Raw genomic sequence first — 25,382 nt, 5'->3', positions numbered from 1 at the left:
AAAATGAATGAGGAACAAGGAACACACACACACACACAAACCCTCTCTATTTCGTTCCTCTCCTCATCACAGCTTATGGGATCATGGGATGTTTTGAAATATATGTCAAAATAAGATAATTTTCTGTCAAGTAAAGCTCTTTTTTCCCCCTCTTCTGTCCTCCATCCCTCCCTCCAGCCCAACTTTAAGTGGGTGTGTAAATCAGTAATAATGAACACCTCTGCTCTGGACCTGTGCGTTCCAAATGGCACCCTATTCCCTTTATAGAACACTGCTTTTGACCAGGGCCCGTACGTATCCTATCCCATGTAGGCAGTAGGGTGCCATTTGGGATGCAGCCGTTGAACACCTCCGTTTTTGTTTTCTCAAAGTGCGGGGGGGGGGGGGGGGGGACGGAAGAAGAAGGTAATTATAGAGCTACAGAGCCACAGACAGGTTGACAACCTCCCATTACCAATCACAAGGGGAATTTGTTTCTCTTGTCGCTGGGTTGACGTAGAAGATAAGAGGTGGTGGGAACAGCGTTGGGTGAGATGAGACAGGCTTGGCGCGTTCAGGTCACCTAGACTAGAGAGTTTGGTATTCATTGCGCCCACATGCTCTACATCAAAAAGTCTAAAAGAGGTCCAAGGTCAGAATCCATTATATTTTTGACCCTGACGGACACAGTTTTGAACAGTCACCTGTATGAATCATCTCAGGATTGACTATACTCATGTTATCGTAGTCTTTCTGTAAAGCGTGCGTACTGGCGGTGGAGAAGTCAGGCGCAGGAGAGCAAAGACTGTGTTACAACGGCGCACTTTAATGTTAAAAATCACCGTGAACATAAACAATATATACAATGGGACAAACACCCCAGACATAACGTGCACAAGCACTTACAATAAACAATACCGGACAAGGACATGTGGGGAACAAAGGGTTAAATACACACCATGGAATTGATGGAATTGAAACCAGGTGTGTGGGAAGACAAGACAAAACAAATGGAAAATGGAAGGTGGATCGGCGATGGCTAGAAGACCGGTGACGTCGACCGCCGAACGTCGCTTGAACAAGGATAGGGACAGACTTCGGAGGAAGTCGTGACAGTTTCTGGCGCTATAAGCAGCATAATGGTGTTACAAGCAGGATATAGCTTATAGTTAAATAACCTCATTATCAATCCATTACGACCCAAGCTGTGAATACACAAATCCACCTTTATTATCTAGGATTTGAACCTTTACTGGTCTGGATCTTACCACCTAACCCTCTGACGTCTATCCATCCCTCCTGGTTCACCAGTCTAAAACCACCTCATTAACATGCAACTTAACTGTTTCTCGCTGCTTCATTAAACGTAGGTGACAAATCCTTCCGCCACCATTAACTGTCTGTCCTCTCTCTAGTAGATCCCAGGGCCTTAATGTGACAGTAACTCACTCTCCCCATTGTACCACCACTTACGGTTATTGGGCCTTTTGTTCAAACATCAATCTCGTCAGGTGTGTGTCGGCAGCAGGCCGCGCTAGCTGCTGTCGTTCTGGTGATTGAATCATCAGCATAGTCCAGGTGTTCTTCTGTAACGCCAATTTCTCCGGAAAAAGAGACGGCGAGAGATTTTTTTTCCTTCCAAGTTTCAAACCCCACTGAGCCCTCGGCAGGCAGTGAATTATGGGTAATGCGTTCAATGCATTCCCCTACTCCTAGGTAAATTATATTAAAAGAAAAAAACATGACGGTCTTGGGCCCGGCCTCTTAAATGTAATATCTATTCATGAAAGGGATAAGCGAGGTGATTAAGATCGTCGTGACAATGGCTGCTAACCCACTTTCACAGCCGTGCCAGGGCTTTTCCAGGCTTCTCCTTCTCAGGGAAATTGCTTCATTTTCTCACCACGTGGCTTCTGCTCGCTCAACACTCTGCAGGGGATGTAGGTGCGTGCAAGGTGGGAGGTATGGAGGGAGGTATGGAGGGAGGGAAGGAGGGGGAATTTCTCTGGCATCATTTTGTGAGAACTGTGAATGAGCAGCATTCCCACGTGGGTCTTCCTCCCGAGTTCCGACCTCCGCCTTCCCACTTTCCTCAGAGTTACGGGCTCAGGACTCCGGCCCCAAGTGGTACACACGTAGGAAGGGGAGGAAAGATAGATGAAAGCGCGAGAGAGAGAGGAGGGAGGGAGGTTAAATGAGCATCTGCGAGACCCCTCCCCCCCCCTCCAGCACAAGTCCTTGGAGGTTCATTAGGGCTGTCGTCCCAGAAAAATCACCTTGTGCACTTCAGAATACATTACCCCCTCCTTTCCCTCCCGCTCTCCCTCCCTACTCCCTATACCAGAGCTATTATTTCTAGATTCATATGAAACGTATCACAGATGGGCACACCTCATTTGGCGTGGCCCCCCTCCGGTGTGTGTGTGTGTGTGCCTGATTTGAATGTATGCATGCCTGCATGTGTGTGCATCTCCAAGGACCCCCCTCATTGGGCTATTTCCATATTTATGGCGCCAGAGGAGTAGCGTAGGTTGCACATTATGCTGCACCTGTGTTTCTCTGTCTCTCCATGCTAATCCAACACACTGGAGTTGGGTCACCTGTTAGTTTATCAACTAGTCTAGTCTACACACCTGGCTAATTCTCTCCTGGTGCAATTAGTCAAACTAATTAGGAATTTGTTTGGCTGCGGTTGGGTCAATTCAATTCCTGTAAGGGGTCAATTACATTGTCCCTGGTAGTGGAAGTTGGTACAGCTTTGCAGGTGCATGGATTCTGTTCTCTATTGATACATCATTTTGTAATTTAGAGGCAAGTCAATATCATCTTGGACAGTTGTGTTAGTTGGTTAGTCCTGTTGGTCTACAGTTGAATAAAATGGGTTAGTCATGTCGACCTATAGTTTAATTAAATGTGTTAGTCCTGTTGGTTTACAGTTGAATAAAATGGGTTAGTCATGTCGACCTATAGTTTAATTAAATGTGTTAGTCCTGTTGGTCTACAGTTTAATTAAATGTGTTAGTCCTGTTGGTCTACAGTTTAATTAAATGTGTTAGTCCTGTTGGTCTACAGTTTAATTAAATGTGTTAGTCCTGTAGACCTACAGTTGAATTGAATGTGTTAGTCCTGTAGACCTACAGTTTAATTAAATGGGTTAGTCCTGTCGACCTATAGTTGAATTAAATGTGTTAGTCCTGTTGGTCTACAGTTGAATTAAATGTGTTAGTCCTGTAGACCTATAGTTTAATTAAATGTGTTAGTCCTGTAGACCTACAGTTGAATTAAATGTGTTAGTCATGTAGACCTACAGTTGAATTAAATGTGTTAGTCATGTCGACCTACAGTTGAATTAAATGTGTTAGTCCTGTAGACCTACAGTTGAATTAAATGTGTTAGTCCTGTAGACCTACAGTTTAATTAAATGTGTTAGTCCTGTTGGTCTACAGTTGAATTAAATGGGGTTGTCATGTCGACCTACAGTTTAATTAAATGTGTTACTCCTGTAGACCTACAGTTTAATTAAATGGGTTAGTCCTGTAGTCCTACAGTTGAATTAAACGTGTTAGTTAGTCCTGTAGACCTAGTTTAATTAAATGTGTTAGTCCTGTAGATCTACAGTTGAATTAAATGTGTTAGTCCTGTTGGTCTACAGTTGAATTAAATGTGTTAGTCATGTAGACCTACAGTTGAATTAAATGTGTTAATCATGTAGACCTACAGTTGAATTAAATGTGTTAGACCTGTAGACCTAGAGTTGAATTAAATGTGTTAGTCCTGTAGACCTACAGTTGAATTAAATGTGTTAGTCCTGTTGGTCTACAGTTTAATTAAATGTGTTAGTCCTGTAGACCTACAGTTTAATTAAATGTGTTAGTCCTGTAGACCTACAGTTGCATTAAATGGGTTAGTCCTGCAGAGAGAGTTGCTGATTGGTGGAGTGGTTAGAGCCCTCGGAGGTAAAGAGATATGTAAAGTGGCTGATTGGTGGAGTGATTAGAGCCCTGTGAGGTAGAGAGAGATGTAAAGTGGCTGATTGGTGGAGTGATTAGAGCCTTGTGAGGTAGAGAGAGATGCAAAGTGGTTGATTGGTGGAATGATTAGAGCCCTGTGAGGTAGAGAGAGATGCAAAGTGGCTGATTGGTGGAGTGATTAGAGCCCTGTGAGGTAGAGAGAGCTGTAAAAGTGTCTGATTGTGATTGGCTGTCCCCTATGGTAAAGTGATGCAGAGAGGGCCTTGAGCAGCTCAACAGCTGTGATTGTCCCATGATCCCTGACAAGGGTATTTTCTTCTCACCAAGTTTCATCACCAGTCATTTACATTTATGTCATTTAGCAGTGGGTCACTGTAGTATCATGTTATTAACATGTCACATAGTCTTAATGTTAAACACCAGTCATGGTAATATCATGTTATTAACATGTCACATAGTCTCAATGTTAAACACCAGTCATGGTAATATCATGTTATTAACATGTCACATAGTCTTAATGTTAAACACCAGTCATGGTAATATCATGTTATTAACATGTCACATAGTCTTAATGTTAAACACCAGTCATGGTAATATCATGTTATTAACATGTCACATAGTCTTAATGTTAAACACCAGTCATGGTAATATCATGTTATTAACATGTCACATAGTCTTAATGTTAAACACCAGTCATGGTAATATCATGTTATTAACATGTCACATAGTCTTAATGTTAAACACCAGTCATGGTAATATCATGTTATTAACATGTCACATAGTGTCAATGTTAAACACCAGTCATGGTAATATCATGTTATTAACATGTCACATAGTCTTAATGTTAAACACCAGTCATGGTAATATAATGTTATTAACATGTCACATAGTCTTAATGTTAAACACCAGTCATGGTAATATCATGTTATTAACATGTCACATAGTCTCAATGTTAAACACCAGTCATGGTAATATCATGTTATTAACATGTCACATAGTCTTAATGTTAAACACCAGTCATGGTAATATCATGTTATTAACATGTCACATAGTCTTAATGTTAAACACCAGTCATGGTAATATCATGTTATTAACATGTCACATAGTCTTAATGTTAAACACCAGTCATGGTAATATAATGTTATTAACATGTCACATAGTCTTAATGTTAAACACCAGTCATGGTAATATCATGTTATTAACATGTCACATAGTCTTAATGTTAAACACCAGTCATGGTAATATCATGTTATTAACATGTCACATAGTCTTAATGTTAAACACCAGTCATGGTAATATAATGTTATTAACATGTCACATAGTCTCAATGTTAAACACCAGTCATGGTAATATCATGTTATTAACATGTCACATAGTCTCAATGTTAAACACCAGTCATGGTAATATCATGTTATTAACATGTCACATAGTCTCAATGTTAAACACCAGTCATGGTAATATCATGTTATTAACATGTCACATAGTCTCAATGTTAAACACCAGTCATGGTAATATCATGTTATTAACATGTCACATAGTCTTAATGTTAAACACCAGTCATGGTAGTATCATGTTATTAACATGTCACATAGTCTTAATGTTAAACGCCAGTCATGGTAGTATCATGTTATTAACATGTCACATAGTCTTAATGTTAAACACCAGTCATGGTAATATCATGTTATTAACATGTCACATAGTCTTAATGTTAAACACCAGTCATGGTAATATCATGTTATTAACATGTCACATAGTCTTAATGTTAAACACCAGTCATGGTAATATCATGTTATTAACATGTCACATAGTCTCAATGTTAAACACCAGTCATGGTAATATCATGTTATTAACATGTCACATAGTCTTAATGTTAAACACCAGTCATGGTAATATCATGTTATTAACATGTCACATAGTCTTAATGTTAAACACCAGTCATGGTAATATCATGTTATTAACATGTCACATAGTCTTAATGTTAAACACCAGTCATGGTAATATAATGTTATTAACATGTCACATAGTCTTAATGTTAAACACCAGTCATGGTAATATCATGTTATTAACATGTCACATAGTCTTAATGTTAAACACCAGTCATGGTAATATCATGTTATTAACATGTCACATAGTCTTAATGTTAAACACCAGTCATGGTAATATAATGTTATTAACATGTCACATAGTCTCAATGTTAAACACCAGTCATGGTAATATCATGTTATTAACATGTCACATAGTCTCAATGTTAAACACCAGTCATGGTAATATCATGTTATTAACATGTCACATAGTCTCAATGTTAAACACCAGTCATGGTAATATCATGTTATTAACATGTCACATAGTCTCAATGTTAAACACCAGTCATGGTAATATCATGTTATTAACATGTCACATAGTCTTAATGTTAAACACCAGTCATGGTAGTATCATGTTATTAACATGTCACATAGTCTCAATGTTAAACACCAGTCATGGTAATATCATGTTATTAACATGTCACATAGTCTTAATGTTAAACACCAGTCATGGTAATATCATGTTATTAACATGTCACATAGTCTTAATGTTAAACACCAGTCATGGTAATATCATGTTATTAACATGTCACATAGTGTCAATGTTAAACACCAGTCATGGTAATATCATGTTATTAACATGTCACATAGTCTTAATGTTAAACACCAGTCATGGTAATATAATGTTATTAACATGTCACATAGTCTCAATGTTAAACACCAGTCATGGTAATATCATGTTATTAACATGTCACATAGTCTCAATGTTAAACACCAGTCATGGTAATATCATGTTATTAACATGTCACATAGTCTCAATGTTAAACACCAGTCATGGTAATATCATGTTATTAACATGTCACATAGTCTTAATGTTAAACACTAGTCATGGTAATATAATGTTATTAACATGTCACATAGTCTCAATGTTAAACACCAGTCATGGTAATATCATGTTATTAACATGTCACATAGTCTCAATGTTAAACACCAGTCATGGTAATATCATGTTATTAACATGTCACATATTCTCAATGTTAAACACCAGTCATGGTAATATCATGTTATTAACATGTCACATATTCTCAATGTTAAACACCAGTCATGGTAATATCATGTTATTAACATGTCACATAGTCTTAATGTTAAACACTAGTCATGGTAATATAATGTTATTAACATGTCACATAGTCTCAATGTTAAACACCAGTCATGGTAATATCATGTTATTAACATGTCACATAGTCTCAATGTTAAACACCAGTCATGGTAATATCATGTTATTAACATGTCACATAGTCTTAATGTTAAACACCAGTCATGGTAATATCATGTTATTAACATGTCACATAGTCTTAATGTTAAACACCAGTCATGGTAATATCATGTTATTAACATGTCACATAGTCTTAATGTTAAACACCAGTCATGGTAATATCATGTTATTAACATGTCACATAGTCTTAATGTTAAACACCAGTCATGGTAATATAATGTTATTAACATGTCACATAGTCTCAATGTTAAACACCAGTCATGGTAATATAATGTTATTAACATGTCACATAGTCTTAATGTTAAACGCCAGTCATGGTAGTATCATGTTATTAACATGTCACATAGTCTTAATGTTAAACACCAGTCATGGTAATATCATGTTATTAACATGTCACATAGTCTTAATGTTAAACACCAGTCATGGTAATATCATGTTATTAACATGTCACATAGTCTTAATGTTAAACACCAGTCATGGTAATATCATGTTATTAACATGTCACATAGTCTCAATGTTAAACACCAGTCATGGTAATATCATGTTATTAACATGTCACATAGTCTTAATGTTAAACACCAGTCATGGTAATATCATGTTATTAACATGTCACATAGTCTTAATGTTAAACACCAGTCATGGTAATATCATGTTATTAACATGTCACATAGTCTTAATGTTAAACACCAGTCATGGTAATATAATGTTATTAACATGTCACATAGTCTTAATGTTAAACACCAGTCATGGTAATATCATGTTATTAACATGTCACATAGTCTTAATGTTAAACACCAGTCATGGTAATATCATGTTATTAACATGTCACATAGTCTTAATGTTAAACACCAGTCATGGTAATATAATGTTATTAACATGTCACATAGTCTCAATGTTAAACACCAGTCATGGTAATATCATGTTATTAACATGTCACATAGTCTCAATGTTAAACACCAGTCATGGTAATATCATGTTATTAACATGTCACATAGTCTCAATGTTAAACACCAGTCATGGTAATATCATGTTATTAACATGTCACATAGTCTCAATGTTAAACACCAGTCATGGTAATATCATGTTATTAACATGTCACATAGTCTTAATGTTAAACACCAGTCATGGTAGTATCATGTTATTAACATGTCACATAGTCTCAATGTTAAACACCAGTCATGGTAATATCATGTTATTAACATGTCACATAGTCTTAATGTTAAACACCAGTCATGGTAATATCATGTTATTAACATGTCACATAGTCTCAATGTTAAACACCAGTCATGGTAATATCATGTTATTAACATGTCACATAGTCTCAATGTTAAACACCAGTCATGGTAATATCATGTTATTAACATGTCACATAGTCTCAATGTTAAACACCAGTCATGGTAATATAATGTTATTAACATGTCACATAGTCTTAATGTTAAACACCAGTCATGGTAATATCATGTTATTAACATGTCACATAGTCTTAATGTTAAACACCAGTCATGGTAATATAATGTTATTAACATGTCACATAGTCTTAATGTTAAACACCAGTCATGGTAATATCATGTTATTAACATGTCACATAGTCTCAATGTTAAACACCAGTCATGGTAATATCATGTTATTAACATGTCACATAGTCTTAATGTTAAACACCAGTCATGGTAATATAATGTTATTAACATGTCACATAGTCTTAATGTTAAACACCAGTCATGGTAATATAACCAGTGGTGGAAAAAGTTAAAGTAAAGATACCTTAATACTTCAGTAAAATACTACACCCAGTATACACCCAGTAAAATACTACTTCAGTAAAAGTTCAAGTCACCCAGTAAAATACTACTTCAGTAAAAGTTCAAGTCACCCAGTAAAATACTACTTCAGTAAAAGTCTAAAAGTTTTTGGTTTTGTACTTAAGTATCAACAGTAAAAGTATAAATCATTTAAAATGTCTTATATTAAGCAAACCAGATGACACAATTTGTTTGTTTTTTACATTTACGGATAGCCAGGGTCATAGTTCAACACTCAGACATACTTTACAAACGAAGCATTTGTGTTTAGTGAGTCCGCCAGATCAGAGGTAGTAGGGATGACCAGGGATGTTCTCTTGATAAGTGCGTGAATTAGACCATTTTCCTGTCCTGCTAAGCATTCAAAATGTTTGACTTGTGATTATAGCTAACTAGTGATTACTGATAATAAAATGAGTTAGTAACCTAATGATATGATCTGTCTTCGCTAGAAGTGTGCTGTGTTTGTAACACCCGGCCCATACGTCAAGACGTGTAGAGTACCCACGCCTCATTAGCCAGGTTGACGATGCTGGGAGAGAGGACAATTCTGCCCAGGCACTGCGGAACGAGGATGAGGGGGTGCGCGTGTGTGTGTGTGTGTGTGTGCTTATGAGTGCGTGTCTATGTTTCTGCTTATGTGTGTGTGTGTGTGTGTTGCAGAGAGTGTGTGAGTTTCTCCCTTGGCACGCGGCCCTCCAGGTATGGTGGTGAGCTCATGCCTCGATGATACCCGTCATACTGGCATCAGATGGTGGGTACAAGCAATGGCTCCCCCCCTCCCCTCCCCCACCACCCAGCCTCCTCCATTAGTTCCCCATCGGGGTGGTTGTGGGGAGGGGGGGAGCTGGGCATTCAGGGCGATGGATGTCGGGGAACTCTGGCTGTGACACACGCCGCAATCGGATAAATAGATAGCAGCCCGTTTGCATAATCTAAAGCGAACCGGGCCATCAATCACACGTGACGTGTTTTGCTCCGAGCCGTTACAATAGCCACAGTGTTGAACCTCTCTGAAGACATATGGTGTTGATGATGGGGGAAGGTATTTTTCCATGCTTACTACCGTAGAGTGAATGGAAAGACTGGCACTGAAGTGGTGTTGGATTTTATTGCCTTTCACTTGGGTTTCATTTGGAGGAGAGGTGTCATGCTCGTCGACCTCGTTAAAAGCCTAAATGAAATGGTCGTAGAGGGCATAGTGGTTAATATGGAGATGAATGGGTATTTGATAGATGGTTTTGCCCTTTGCAGTGAAATGTGTGTGTGCGTGTTTCGGTGTCTGTCGTTGTGTCTCTGTGTTTTTTTTTCTCTGTGTGTCTGTCGGTGTGTTTCAGTGTCTGTCGGTGTGTCAGTCTGTGTTTTTTTCACCGTGTCTGTCGGTGTGTTTCGGTGTCTGTCGGTGTGTCAGTCTGTGTTTTTTTCACCGTGTCTGTCGGTGTGTTTCGGTGTCTGTCGGTGTGTCAGTCTGTGTTTTTTTCACCGTGTCTGTCGGTGTGTCCGTCTGTGTCTTTTTCACCGTGTCTGTCGGTGTGTTTCGGCGCCTGTGTGTGTCGTGTCTGAATTATCTCAGATTATTCATTTTTCGTGAGTGAACAGCTTTGTATTCTCTCCTAATGATCTTTCTCTGTCTCTGTATCACAGGTGTTATCCTGATTCCCAAGCTGCCCCATGTGGAGTTCAGCCTGGGTAAGTGTCTGTCCTTCACTCTCTTCTTCTTCTCTGTTCTTCTTCTTTTTCTTCTCTATGTCCTCCTCTGTCCTCCTCTGTCTGTCCTTCTTCTCTCTGTTCTTCTTTTTCTTCTCTATGTCCTCCTCTGTCCTCTCTCTGTTCTTCCTCTTCTCTGTTCTTCTTTTCTCTGTCCTTATTCTCTCTGTTCTTCCTCTTCTCTGTTCTTCTTCTCTCTCCTTCTCTCTCTGTTCTTCTCTCTCTGTTCTTCTTCTCTGTTCTTTTTCTTTTTCTTCTCTGTCCTCCTCTGTCCTCTCTGTTCTTCCTCTTCTCTGTTCTTCTTCTCTCTCCTTCTCTCTCTGTCCTTCTTCTCTCTGTTCTTCCTCTTCTCTGTTTTTCTTCTCTCTCCTTCTCTCTCTGTCCTTCTCTCTCTGTCCTTCTTCTCTCTGTTCTTCCTCTTCTATGTTCTTCTTCTCTCTCCTTCTCTCTCTGTTCTTCTCTCTCTGTTCTTCTTCTTCTCTGTTCTTTTTATTTTTCTTCTCTGTCCTCTGTCCTCTCTCTGTCCTTCTTCTCTCTGTTCTTCTTTTTCTTCTCTATGTCCTCCTCTGTCTGTCCTTCTTCTCTCTGTTCTTCTTTTTCTTCTCTATGTCCTCCTCTGTCCTCCTCTGTCTGTCCTTCTTCTCTCTGTTCTTCTTTTTCTTCTCTATGTCCTCCTCTGTCCTCTCTCTGTTCTTCCTCTTCTCTGTTCTTCTTCTCTCTCCTTCTCTCTCTGTTCTTCTCTCTCTGTTCTTCTTCTTCTCTGTTCTTTTTCTTTTTCTTCTCTGTCCTTCTCTCTCTGTCCTTCTTCTCTCTGTTCTTCCTCTTCTCTGTTCTTCTTCTCTCTCCTTCTCTCTCTGTTCTTCTCTCTCTCTGTTCTTCTTCTTCTCTGTTCTTCTTATTTTTCTTCTCTCTCTGTCGTCCTCTCTAGTCTTCTCCTCTCTGTTCTTCTTCTCTCTCTGTTGTTCTCCTCTCTAGTCTTCTCCTCTCTGTTCTTCTTCTCTCGGTTATTCTTTTTCTTCTTCTTCTCTCTGTTCTTCTCTCTCTGTGATTCTCATCTTATTCCATGCCACAGGGCTCCAATTTCACCATGTAGTCAGCTCAGATAGCCAGACACATCCTATTATCGGCAGGAGGCCACTATGAGACAGGTCAAACACACACACACACACACACACACACACACACACACACACACACACACACACACACACACACACACACACACACACACACACACACACACACACACACAGACAGACATTAATCAACCAGCCGATAGATCAAAGACTAGACCCACTTCTTCCTGACTGTCTCACAGTAGAGGGGTTCTGGTTCTTCTTCCTGATGGTCTCACAGTAGAGGGGTTCTGGTTCTTCTTCCTGATGGTCTCACAGTAGAGGGGTTCTGGTTCTTCTTCCTGACTGTCTCACAATAGAGTGGTTCTGGTTCTTCTTCCTGACTGTCTCACAGTAGAGTGGTTCTGGTTCTTCTTCCTGATGGTCTCACAGTAGAGGGGTTCTGGTTCTTCTTCCTGACGGTCTCACAGTAGAAGGGTTCTGGTTCTTCTTCCTGACTGTCTCACAGTAGAGGGGTTCTGGTTCTTCTTCCTGACGGTCTCACAGTAGAGGGGTTCTGGTTCTTCTTCCTGACTGTCTCACAGTAGAGGGGTTCTGGTTCTTCTTCCTGACTGTTTCACAGTAGAAGGGTTCTGGTTCTTCTTCCTGACGGTCTCACAGTAGAGGGGTTCTTGTTCTTCTCCCTGACTGTCTTACAGTAGAGGGGTTCTGGTTCTTATTCCTGACGGTCTCACAGTAGAGGGGTTCTGGTTCTTCTTCCTGACTGTCTCACAGTAGAGGGGTTCTGGTTCTTCTTCCTGATGGTCTCACAGTAGAGGGGTTCTGGTTCTTCTCCCTGACTGTCTTACAGTAGAGGGGTTCTGGTTCTTATTCCTGACTGTCTCACAGTAGAGTGGTTCTGGTTCTTATTCCTGACTGTCTCACAGTAGAGGGGTTCTGATTCTTCTTCCTGGCGGTCTCACAGTAGGGGGTTCTGGTTCTTCTCCCTGACTGTCTTACAGTAGAGGGGTTCTGGTTCTTATTCCTGACTGTCTCACAGTAGGGGGTTCTGGTTCTTCTTCCTGACTGTCTCACAGTAGAGGGGTTCTTCTTCCTGACTGTCTCAAAGTAGACGGGTTCTGGTTCTTCTTCCTGACTGTCTTACAGTAGAAGGGTTCTGGTTCTTCTTCCTGACTGTCTCACAGTAGAGGGTTCTGGTTCTTCTTCCTTTTCGACTGTTAGAGATGGTTTCATGTATATTTTATACTTCTGCAATGGGAGAGTTCTATTTTTGGTCGATGCATTGTTGCCCATGACAGGTTTCACTGTGTCGATGTCTGACAGGGTGGGTTATGGGAATCTTAGCTGCAGTGCTCTGATTAGGGGGAAGAGGTTCATTGGCTTGGGAGGTGGGGGGGAGAGGTGAGCCATAATCTTTCATCTTGACCACCCCCCAGGCATTGGAAAATGTGTTATCAGTAAAGCCAGTGTATTTTCCTGACCAGGTGATATAACCAGGTAAAACTGGGGTCCAGAGTTTTTCCTGGTCAGGTCAGTTGTCCAGAACAACTCCTGGCCCTAGTTATTGGGTCTGAGTGTGTAACTCTGTAACTCAGTTAAGTCATCATTTAAATGAAAATGTGTCTCTGCTCATCACAAAGATATTGTTTTCATCAATTTATCTGTTATAGAGATAATAAAACACCATATTAATACACATCACTGTTGTAGAGTTAAAACAACAACATATGGACATGTTTTCCTTTCAACACTCTGGACATTTCTGTCTACCCACAATGCCTGCTGAGCAGACCAGCAATGTGCAGCAGGAGAGCAGCTGGCCAGTCAGATTGCAATTTGAGTGCTGGTGCACACATACAGAGACTCCCAGCTCGGTTTCATTTCTAGACAGATTATCTGCAGTTAAGGACCGTGTGTGTGTGTGTGTGTGAGTGTTACAGACCTCCAAGGAATGGGCGAGGCATTACACTATTAGAGAGTGTGTGTGTGTGTGTGTGTGTGTGTGTGTGTGTGTGTGTGTGTGTGTGTGGGGGGAGTATCGTCCCGTGGCAGGAGACTCTCTCAGACAGTTGGCTCTCACCCATTCCCTTGACCCTCATCATATTTACACACACACACACACACACACACACACACACACACACACACACACACACACACACACACACACACACACACACACACACACACACACACACACACACACACACAGTGTACAAACAAATATATGGTCGCCATTGCCTGTTAACCATTGTACTGCATAACACATTTAATTTAAGTGACAATAGAATTGACTGGAGTAGAGCTGAATAAATATGCACTGTGAGTCTTCGTGTAGTGATGCAATGCTTCTCCAGAGGTTGTGAAGTGGCTTCTGTTCTAATGTAAATGTTCTGGAACAATGGAGTCAATCTGCTGGACAGCTGCAGAGGAAAGGGTGACATGTTTGTATAATTGCAGGGTTGTGTGTCGTGTGTGTGTGTGTGTGTGTGTGAGTGTGTGCGCATGCAAGCGTGTGCGTATCACTCTCTCTGTGTGTGTGTGTGTGTGTGTGTGTATGTCGGCCTACCATGTCAGCGAGACGCCCTCCCCCCCATCTTCTTCCTTTGATCCATCATACTGTAAATACCAGTTTTGTTTACCTAGTCCTTAAATTACATGTGTATTTTATTCAATTGCCATTCACTATTTTGACTGAAAGGGCTTTTGTTGCTTCGGGAAACATGATTATCTGGAAGTTCTTAGCTTGAGGTACATGTGTTTTTATTGATAGAGGCTGGCAGTTCTTTTATTCATGCCTTCCATTTCTCTCTCGCTTGATTGATACATGAAATTATATTGCCAGAAGTACCAGGAATACATCCATTGAAAACCGCAAAGAAAAGGGGTTTCTTGGTAATCCTTGAAAGCTGAGGGCTCTTCGCCTACCTGGGGTTCAAGCTACAGTATATTCTTGGAGCATAAAATGATAATAACAAAAACAGCCACCCTGTCACTTGTTTTAGTACACAGCTGAGTGAAGTGGTTAGGAAAATGTGATCCCTCTCAAATTCATAGACATCCATCTAGATCCAAGGACTGACAGACCCCAGACTGCACCTTTAAGGGCAAGCCATTGAGCTGAAGGGCAGTTTGGCTGAATAAAGCTTTGCCAGTAAGCGTTGAGTACATTTCATAACGGGATGAGATGATTCTAGGTTCGGCAAATAAAAAATCAATGGCTTGGCAATGATGTCGATGGTTCAGCAGGTCTCGTATCACAACAAGCTAATCACCCGTGACAAATAAAACAATGATTCCAGCCAAAATGATTTCTTTCTGGCCCTTATTATCAATTACCATCAGAGTGGGTGATTTAGAGAAAACGGTACGAATAAATCGTTCTTTGTGCGTTCTACTTCACCCGGCTGGAATGTCTTCTCACTTTAACCGTACGAAGAGGTTTCTGACAAGCTGACATGCTCGTCTTCTGTAAAGGAAATGAGTGAAGACAGTTGATGTACAGCTCAGGATCGTAAGGGGATAGGTGGGGACGAGCCGAGAGAATACGCTGTGCATCTGTGATCAAGGACTCTCTGAGGAGACGGATAGAGGTGAAAGAAAGAGGGAACTGAGTGAAAGAGGTGCCTGCCACATTCTTTCCACATCATCTATGCCCTATGACGTTGCTCATTTAGCGCTGCCTTCCCTCGTAGGATGATATACAGTGAGTGTCGAAGACATTAAGGACCCCCCCCCCTTGCCCTCAGAACAGCCTCAATTCGTCAGGGCATGGACTCTACAAGGTGTTGAAAGCGTTCCACAGTGATTCTGTACCAGGTTGACTCCAATGCTTCCCACATTTGTGTCAAGTTGACTGAATGTCCTTTAGGTGGTGGACCATTCTCGATACACACGGGAAACCGTTAAACATGAAACCCAGCAGCGTTGCAGTTCTTGACACACTCAAACTGGTGCGCCTGGCACCAACTACCATACCCCTTTCAAAGGCAGGTAAATCTGTTGTCGTCACCCTCTGAATGGCACACCATCCAGGTCTCAATTGTCTCAAGCCTTAAAAATCCTCATTTGACCTGTATCCTCCCATTCATTTACACTGATTGAGGTGGATTTAACAAGTGACATCAATAAGGCATCATAGCTTTCACCTGGATTCTATGTCATGGAAAGAGCAGGTGTTCCTAATGCTTTGTACACTCAGTGTATATTCTGATGGATCTGCGCAGGGTAGATTCTAACGTGCACTGCCCTATGTTAGCCTCTTTTCCTAGAGGGTGTTTGTGTTTTTAACACTTGACACATCAGCCATGTCCACATGTGTGCTGAAGTTTGTATGCGATCTGCGTTTTAGATAACAACAGTCATCACTCGTAATCGCCTCTTTTTTAGTACTATGCATATGATGTTTTCAAAGTAACGACCAAGGTGGGAGGATATCCTTTCAATATCCAACCACAGATATCAACAAAAAAGGCTACCAACTATTCTGTTTGTTATCTTAGCACAATTAAATAGGAACTCTGCATACTTTGAATGCAAAAGGGAAGAGTCTTGAGAGATTTACAATAACCTAATATTTAACCTCATAACGATCTTTGTACAAATATAGCTGCTACTCGGGAGCGAGGTCACCAAGGGGAGAATTTAGAATGCTAAAAAGTAGTCCCTCTCAGGTACCCAAAACGCTTCAGCACACCTCGGATTCTTCAGCAGCAGAACCATTAGCGTTATTTCCACTTGTTGCCTAGTAACTGTGGAGGAATGATTCGGTGTCAAACGGTGTGCCCGGCTATGCACTCCAAATTAATCACGCATTAGGCTTTTTATTCACTCATTTGACCACACATTCAGCTTGAAGTGATGCATGTATATCAACCTCATACCTACAGCAGGTCTGAACAGTACTGTCAACACATTGAGGTGGACTGAGTTCACATTATGTATTACCGTTATAATTGTTTGTCACTATTCCATGGACTTTGTTTGACCTAAACACTACAGGCATTGTGGAACTAAGACCTACATAGACATTCATAGTATGAATCTGCATACGGACACCATGGCCTTTAGTTGTACTGTAGCCTGATTGGTTGTAGTCACCGTGCCTAATCTCCCTGTGGACTTTGTTTGACCGCTACAGTCTCTCAGGCAGTCATGGTGTGTGGAAGGACAATTTTCTCTTTAGAGGTCTAAACAGCGGGATGATTCTGCATAAAACACCCTCCTGGTCAGTGTCTGATTGGTTGAAGCCTGTAGCCTCCGAACATCAGAATTCCCAATGGCCCTGTGCCACAACAGGAAGGAAGGAATTTCTCTCTCAGTGGCCTCCAGGGGGAAGTCTCCGTGGAGAGGGGCTGCCGCTGCGTCAGGATGCCCAGCTTGGCAGCTCCTCCTCTGGGTACCGTGTTCTGGGGTTTAGGCAGGGTCCACCCAGCTAAGATGAGACTCACACCCCAGGGGAGTGGAGGAGATGCGGGGGAGAGGAGGAGAGGTAAGGGGGTGGGTTGAAGGGGGGTTTCAAAACCTTCCCAACACACTCTGTCAACTACCAATTAAAGCTTGATTAATCGGCTTCCCTCATTAGCTGTCGCTCGGCACACAAATTAGGTGCGGCTGTCGTTTGATAAGGCCAACGTCGGAAAACAATGTTTCAAACGCCAGTGTCGTGTCCTTCATTTCTCATTCAGGTAACCTGTGTGTTACCTCTGAGCGATACACAGAGGGGAAATAATCACTTCACACACACACACAGAGGGGGCATTTCAAAACCCCTTACTGTGCTTTTTAACTTTTTCTTTTTAACTTTGCAAATGTAGATCAAGCTTTACTCTGATCACTAGTGTTGATGATCATGGCCATATTATAATGAGTGTAAGCGAGGTGCAGGAGGCCATTTTAACTACAGTACAGTAGATCACTTCATCTACTTCTGTCTAGTAATGTTCTGAGAGAAACACACTTCTAACAAGTTGAAGGTAGCCTCTATTTTGGAAATGACCTCGGCTAGATCTTAGAAAACGGTTTCCTATTCCCTACAAAGTGCTCTACTTTGTTTGCTATATAGGGTGCCATTTTGGATGTACCCTGGATGTTGGAACAACGGATACACACATTCAACGTTTCAAAAGAGTGGAGCCCCATAGTATATTTGGATGCAATTGGCGCTGGATGCAGTTGCTCCGGCCAAATACTACGCCAAGCCACCGGCCGTTCATTTCTTCTCCGCAATAAGTCTGGATCGGAGTACCTCCCCGACGACTTCTAGAACGTAAACGCATTCTAACCGTTCTGACTGGTCCAGAAACCGATGGGTTGGGCCAGAGCCAGAACACATGTGGGCTTTGATACTTTGATTGGTTAGAGATTATCCAATCACTGAAGACTTTGTTTTGTACAACACCCCACATTTTGACATCCCCACAAATGACTTCAATGATGGCAGTTTCAGACTGAAGTATGTGGCGAACATAGAGCCGTTTGGGTCACCAGGCAACCGGTGTAGAACTCCCTGTACTGTAGCTCCTTTAACAAAGGCCCAATCATCATTTCAACTCAGCATGGATACAGGATAAAGGAAGGGAAGTGGCCAATTTGTTTCCCAGAAAAAGAACCACCAATTTGAAGGCAAACTCTCTTCAGCATGGATGCAAACAGTCAACATCTGTTTCTGTATGTCAATCTGACATGGTGCAAACACGCTTCAAAGATTTACTGAAGCCTTTTCTTCTGTTAAGACACTCAATCAGCATCGATTTAAGTAAGTCCAAAGCCAGGTGAGACGTGTGTAATTGTATTTATAATTTGTATAGAGCAGGGGCCTCTATCCTTTTCTAGCATGAGAGCTACTTTTTTTTAAATGAAATGTTGCGAGCTACTTATTTTTTTCCTAGCTTTCAGATAAGCACATTCTTTTCTTCCCGGGTCCTTAGTGTACAAGAGAAAGTAGTTTTCTGTCAATATATCTAGTAATATAATGGTTAATTAACAACTCTAAGGGGGGCCATATCAAATCTGTGATTATTTTCCAAATTATGTTTAATATTTTCTCAAATTATGTTTTCTCAGTTTTATTTGGGGAAGGGGGGGGGGATCACTGAACAATTGTTCATAGATAAACAACGAAATTGGATGTTATGAGTCATGTCAATTGCTAAATATCAGCATATGACAAAACAAATGTATGTTTGGAAGAAAGCTAATAAATAGATTTTTGAGTGTAATTCCCCTTTAATTTAACTGTCCCTTTAATTGCACGGGAACGTGTCGATCGAGCTTAATGCGATGGTTCTCTACTGCTGCTGTTCATTTCATGGCAAAGTTTCCAAATAATAAATAATAGATACAAATGATATACTCACTCATGGTATACTTTTTCCAGGTAAGCCGCCTTTGCAGTTAACATTTCATGGATAAGGGTTTTGGGGAAAGTATTTCTGTCAACTCACAAGATGGTTATCACATCAAGTGGAGTGATAGACAAGCGCGCGCGCCACACAGACAGACAGGGGCAATATTGCTGGAAATGAATTGGCAGATGTTGTGTTAGGATTGGCTTTTTAAGCCAATAGTGGCTAACCATGGGTGGAATAATGTCAATGTTGTGTTGATTAGTTAGTAGCTGGGAGCTTGCGGTGTCGCATACTTGTGAGATTTGTTTATGACAGTTTGCAATGGAACACATGAAAAATTGCGCATACTTTCGGGAATTATTTGCCGAGCTACTCATAGGTGGGCTGTGAGCTACTAGCTAGGGGTCAATCTGTTGGAGACCCCTGGTATAGATTATCATTCGCTAGTCAGCTCCTCACTTTATGGTGCGTGTTCTTTATTTGGGAGACTTCACAGAATCAACATCTGTCCATTAATTCGACATCTTTCACTAGTCTAACATCACATGGTTGTCATTTTCTCTGTTTAATTGACATGTCAGATGTATAGACTCTCTCCACAACATGAATGGCCATTCTAGTAATATAACAGGCATTATATTTTCCACAGACCTGATGGTGAACACTGAACAGGTGTGAAAATGGCTGCGGCTGATGCAAATAATGTTGTCAAATTAATTGAAGCGCTGATATAATTATCGTGATTAATAATCCTCATCTGGAGAGTGGTGTATTTGTCTCCCATAGCAACCCCCACTGTCTCCCTTTCTCTCCCCATTTGCCCTTCTAATGGAATTTAGATTCCCTGTAAGGTCACAGAGGCAATATTTTTAAACAAATTCCCTGTGAATTCGTCTTGAAAAGTGTCAATGTATTCACATTTTTCCTCTTGCTCTTTCTTTCTTTCCCTCTCTCTTTTCTGTTTCTTTGTCTCTTTTGCTCCATATCTCCCTCTTTTTCTCTCCATCTCTCTCCCTTTCCATCTTTCTTCCCATCTCTACCTCTCTCCCTCTCAATCTAAAATGTTACGGACCTCATGAAGTCAGTAGTTGAGTTTAATGCCTGTGGCTTTGGTCCTATAACTCTGTGAATTGATGCGGTTAGAGATGTCCACTGTCACATGTCAATCCTCAGTAGAGTGTGATATTAGGTGAGATCCCAGGACCTGTCAGAGATCCTCTGAGCCTTTGAACTGGAGAGGATCAAACACTGTTGAGCAACTCCCCAGTTCTATACCACATTTCCAATCAAACTGTATTAGTCACAATGCAATAGGTGTAGACCTTACAGTGAAATGCTTTACTTATGAGCCCCAATTCAACAATGCAGTTTAAAAAAAATACGGATAAGAATGAAAAGTAACAATAAATTAAAGAGCAGCAGTAAAATAACAATAGCGAGACTATATACAGGGGGATACCGATTACGGAGTAAATGTGCGGGGCACTGGTTAGTTGAGGTAATATGCACATGGTGGTAGAGTTATTAAGGTGACTATGCATAGATGATAACAACAGAGAGTAGCAGCGGTGTAAAAGAGGGGGGCAATGCAAATAGTCAGGGTAGACATTTAAATGAGATGTTCAGGAGTCTTATGGCTTGTGGGTAGAAGCTGTTTAGAAGCCTCTTGGACCCTAGACTTGGCGCTCCAGTACCACTTGCCGTGCGGTAGCAGAGAGAACAGTCTATGACTTGGGTGGCTGGAGTCTTTGACAATTGGATGTGCTTCTATGATTGTGGGAGAGATGGAGAAAGAGAGAGACATGGAGCAAGAGAGAGGAAGCAAGAGAAAAAGAGAGAGAGAGAGAGAGCAATGATGAAACGTAGGGTAAAGCTGAGGAACAGAGGATCTTCTATGGCCCCTGGGAAAATAGAAGTGTGTGTGTTTCTGTGCGCGAATGCGCGCACGTCTGTTCTTCTGCCTCCTCCGTTCTAACGCGGCTTTCTTCAGCCCTGTGTGGCTCCAGCACTTTAATGGAACTCCAACATATCTAATATTAAGATCTGGGTTGTTGGTGGAAGAACAGAGGAACGTCACAATGTAGAATCCATCCGATGGAATGGCACCAGAGAGATGGCACCGCATCGTAGTTGGCTGTGTTGTTTTGTTCTGCCTGGCGCTGCAGAACTTTCCTCCATGATAACAGGTTAGACAGGTTAGAGGCTCTGATTTTAGATGGATACACATTCTGGAACAGTAGTTTTCATATTATGTTCTAGAAACTAACCCTGATGGCAGATGCTTTGTGACCTCCTGGAGCAACCAAGGTCGAAAGGCTAATCTATGATGTTTTTTTTTGTGGGCTGACACACATGTGTACTGACACACACACTTGCTTGCAAGCACGCATATACACACACACACTCACACCTCACGCTGTTTCTAGCCCACGGTGATGAAGGAAATGTATTAGCCCAGGGGAATCCAATACTGGAACGTTGACTGTCTGCTCCAGTCTGGTGACAACATTTTACTAAGAGGATGTGTTGTCCCTGTCACCCCATACCATATGTCACACGGTCTGTTACCTCAACGACAGTCACTATGTCACTATGGATCCACAAGGACTGTTAGTCACACGGCCCTGTCTCAAACTGTGGTTCAATCCATCTATTTAACTGGCTCCTTTACCTCACTTCTGCTGCGTTGTTGTGTCTGTCTGTCTACATGCCACTGTCAGTGTTGTAGTAGAGGAGGATACTCATAATGGAATGTAAAAATCAACTGTTATCTGTACACTTGTCTGTCTGTCAAAGGTCAAAATCATCATTTAAAATAATAACGCCGTTAACAGTACATTTGAAAGGTTGTTCGTCATTCAACTAATGATCAGACTAAAAGCTAAGTTATTATTTCAGTTTACAACCATACAATTTACTCACCCCAAACCCCAGGGAGTCACAGAAAAACACCATATTTTCAGATAAAAGTCTTGGCTATTTTAGGATGATAAATTAGCGATGATTGTGGCCATTGCATCGGAGCAGAAAGTAATTTGCTTTAATGCTGAAGGACTTTAATCCAGATCGAGCCAGCCAATTAGCCTAACGGGCTGCATTACATCTGGCGTGGTCAGACCTCTTAGTATTTTCATGACTCACCCACTCCCTCTCTTTCTTGCCTTCTATCACTTCACTCAATTATTTTCTCCTTCTATTCCTCTATTCCCGTTATCTCTCTCTAACTCTCTATACCTTTCCTTACCTCTCTCTCTCTCGACCTGTTCTCTCTCTCTCTCTCTCTACTCTCTCGCCCTCGACCTGTTCGCCCTTTCTCTCGCTCTCTCCTGTCTGTCTCTATTTTTCTCGCTCTCGGTCTCTCTCTCCATTTGGACACCATTTGTGTCATAAAGAAGAAGCTCTTTGAGAGTATCATGGTACTTAGAGTGTTGTTAGTAAGTTCCATACAGCAGGCTGCTATTCTGCTATTCCATCCACTCTTTTGATCTAATAAAAAGCATTCAGGAAATATTTGTGTCCATTTCACTGACTGGGCAAAGAGACACCAACAACCTAAAGAGGAAATGGAATTAAATTGTGTTATTTAGGCTTATTTCTGATGTCACACGGTTTGAATGGTGTCATTTTTTCTACCTCTTTTTTTCTCCCCAATTTTGTATTTTCCCAATTGGTAGTTACAGTCTTGTCTCATCTCTGCAACTACTGAACGGACTCGGGAGAGGCACCCGGCCCGCCACAGAAGTCGCTAGTGCGCGATGGGACAAGGACATCCATGCCGGCAAAACTCTTCCCTAACCCGGGACGACGCTGGGCCAGTTGTGCACCGCCCCATGGGTCTCCCAGTCGCGGCCGGCTACCATTGCGATGACGTGGGGTATCAGTCTACTTAGTGACACCCAGAGAATATTGGCGTCGGAGCTCTTATTGTGGGACTCTGAAACAACTGTGAATTGAGCCACATTTGTCAACCTATGTGTATTGAACACTATTCCCAAGGAAAAACAATACTGCGTGGATGTTTAGGAGTCTGATAATGCTGAGGAGAACGTTGGGAAAAAATATCTTTGGTATTGAGTAAACTGATACCCCATTTCATTGATTCCCAATCCTTAGGTAAAGATGTACAGTGCAAAATGAATGTCAATACACACAATAGGTTGACTGGGGGAGGGGATTTCACAGTCACGGTCTGTCACAGTCACAGTCACAGTCTGTCACAGTCACAGTCTGTAAGAATAATGAAAATGACAGTTTTTACTGGTCATTGTTTTCAGGCTGGTTGTATTTGTGCTAGCTAGGTACTAAGCTAAAGCTAGCTGGCTACCCCAGATTATGCGGTCAAACAAATAATGCTTTATTACCAACGCAGTATTGTAAACACATCGTTTGTGGCCGGTGTTTGCTTGTTTGCAGACTTTTCTTGTACAGCTTTGACAGTGCTACTGATAGTAGTGGTGTCGCTTAGCTTGCACGTGTCAATTCAGAACACGCAACATTCTATAATAGAACTTTTATTTGACGTGCCAAATTAAAAGCTTATTTAACCTGTCAAACAGTGTTATTTGACGTATCTTTTTTGACACGCAAAGACCCAAACGGCATTCCATAGTATGTCGTGACACTAATAGCAGTGAAGCTATTACTGCTGTAAGGCAACATCTGAAAAATAGGGCACTTGGTAGTGTGTACCGGTGCTCGACTAGTCGCGATAGCCAACGACAGAGAACGGTTGATTGTCAAGGGCAATGAATTCCATTTTCTTGGCGTTAATGGATTTCGCCTTTGAGTTGTCTCGCTGAAATGTTCTTACTCTTTCAAATGACTGCTCGATTCACACAGCAGACATTGTGGGCTATGTTAGGAATGCTGTGTTTTACGTGGCGTCATTACGTCATGTGCGTACGTTATATACTGTACGTGTGCACATCAGCTTTGACATCAGTTTTGCCCATCGGCGTTAAACTAGACATCGGGCCGATACCGTTGTTGGCATTTTTGAGCTAATATCGGCCGATGCCGATATATCGTGCATCCCTAAATGAGACCCTGTTGATATTTCACTTTGAATTTGACCGTGTGTTAATTAAACGATGTGTTGCACTTCCAACAATGTGAATGCTTCAACCAGCGCTACATTGCTCTGACATCCCATTTCTCAGCAGAGCGGCTCGGCTAAATGCTAAAACACTGTTTTATTTATGACAAAACCGCTTGAATCTCGACTTTGTTTGTGTTGGTTTGCGTTTTTAAATAAGTCAAGGTGACTACTCTCACTTTGACAAGACAATCAGCATTCTAATGCTGTAGGTAGGAAATTGGCTGGTACTGGCTGCAATTTGCATACATTTACTCACTGAGCCTGTACATAGTCAAGGTTTCTATAAGGTTTTGATCAGTACTGTCGATTTAGGGCCAGATAGCACTGCATTTTGCTTTGTGCTTGTGCTTGTTTCCCAATAAGAAATGTAGTTTTGTTTTGACTGTGTTGTAATTTGTTTTATTCTGATTTGATTGGATGTTCTGGTCCTGAGGCTTCCGTGTGTTAGTAGAACAGGTTAGGGAACTCAGCCCCAGGACCAGCTGGAGGAGGGGACTCTTTTCTTTGCTCAGCTCTTGGCATTGCAGGGCTTGGTAATGTCACTGTATTTTAGATGTTTCCAAAGCTTAATTACTCTTTTTTTATTAGATTTTTTACCTTTATGTAACTAGGCAAGTCAGTTAATAACAAATTCTTATTTTCAATGACGGCCTAGGAACAGTGGGTTAACTGCCTGTTCAGGGGCAGAATGACAGATTTGTACCTTGTCAGCTCGGGGATATGAACTTCCAACCTTTCGGTTACTAGTCCAACGCTCTAACCACTAGGCTACCCTGCCGCCCAAATTACTATTATTAGTTGATATTGGCCTAATTCTGCCCTGCATGCATTGTTTATAGTTTTCCTCTGGACATGTAGGAGAATCTTACAGAACTCTGCATGCAGGGTTTCAATGGGGTGTTTGTCCCATTTGATGAAATCTTGTTTTGCAAGTGGACCCCACACCTCACTGCCATGAAGTGCAATTGGTTCAATGACACATTCAATTAGTTTTAGCCAAATTTTAATAGGTATTTCAATTTGAATTCGTTTTTTAATGGTGTAGAATGGACTGCATGCTTTCTCTCTGTTCAATCACTGCCTCATTAAGGTGTCCAGTTGAGCTT

At 41.2% G+C, this 25,382-nt stretch overlaps 1 protein-coding gene across 6 annotated transcripts in view; it reads left to right on the top strand.

Annotated features, from left to right (window-relative positions):
* The window catches only part of LOC115145578 (type II inositol 3,4-bisphosphate 4-phosphatase-like), a 406,180-nt gene that overhangs the window by 143,256 nt on the left and 237,542 nt on the right, over positions 1-25,382 (top strand). For all 6 annotated transcript variants that reach the window (XM_065003896.1, XM_065003895.1, XM_065003893.1 and 3 more), the window contains one exon: positions 10,691-10,735. In XM_065003896.1, coding sequence (XP_064859968.1) covers positions 10,691-10,735 — 45 coding nt within the window. The remainder of the gene's footprint in view (positions 1-10,690; positions 10,736-25,382) is intronic.

The sequence above is a fragment of the Oncorhynchus nerka genome, linkage group LG18 (genome assembly GCF_034236695.1).
Source record: "Oncorhynchus nerka isolate Pitt River linkage group LG18, Oner_Uvic_2.0, whole genome shotgun sequence".
NCBI lineage: Eukaryota > Metazoa > Chordata > Actinopteri > Salmoniformes > Salmonidae > Oncorhynchus > Oncorhynchus nerka.
This window is presented reverse-complemented; position numbering and strand designations above follow the sequence as displayed.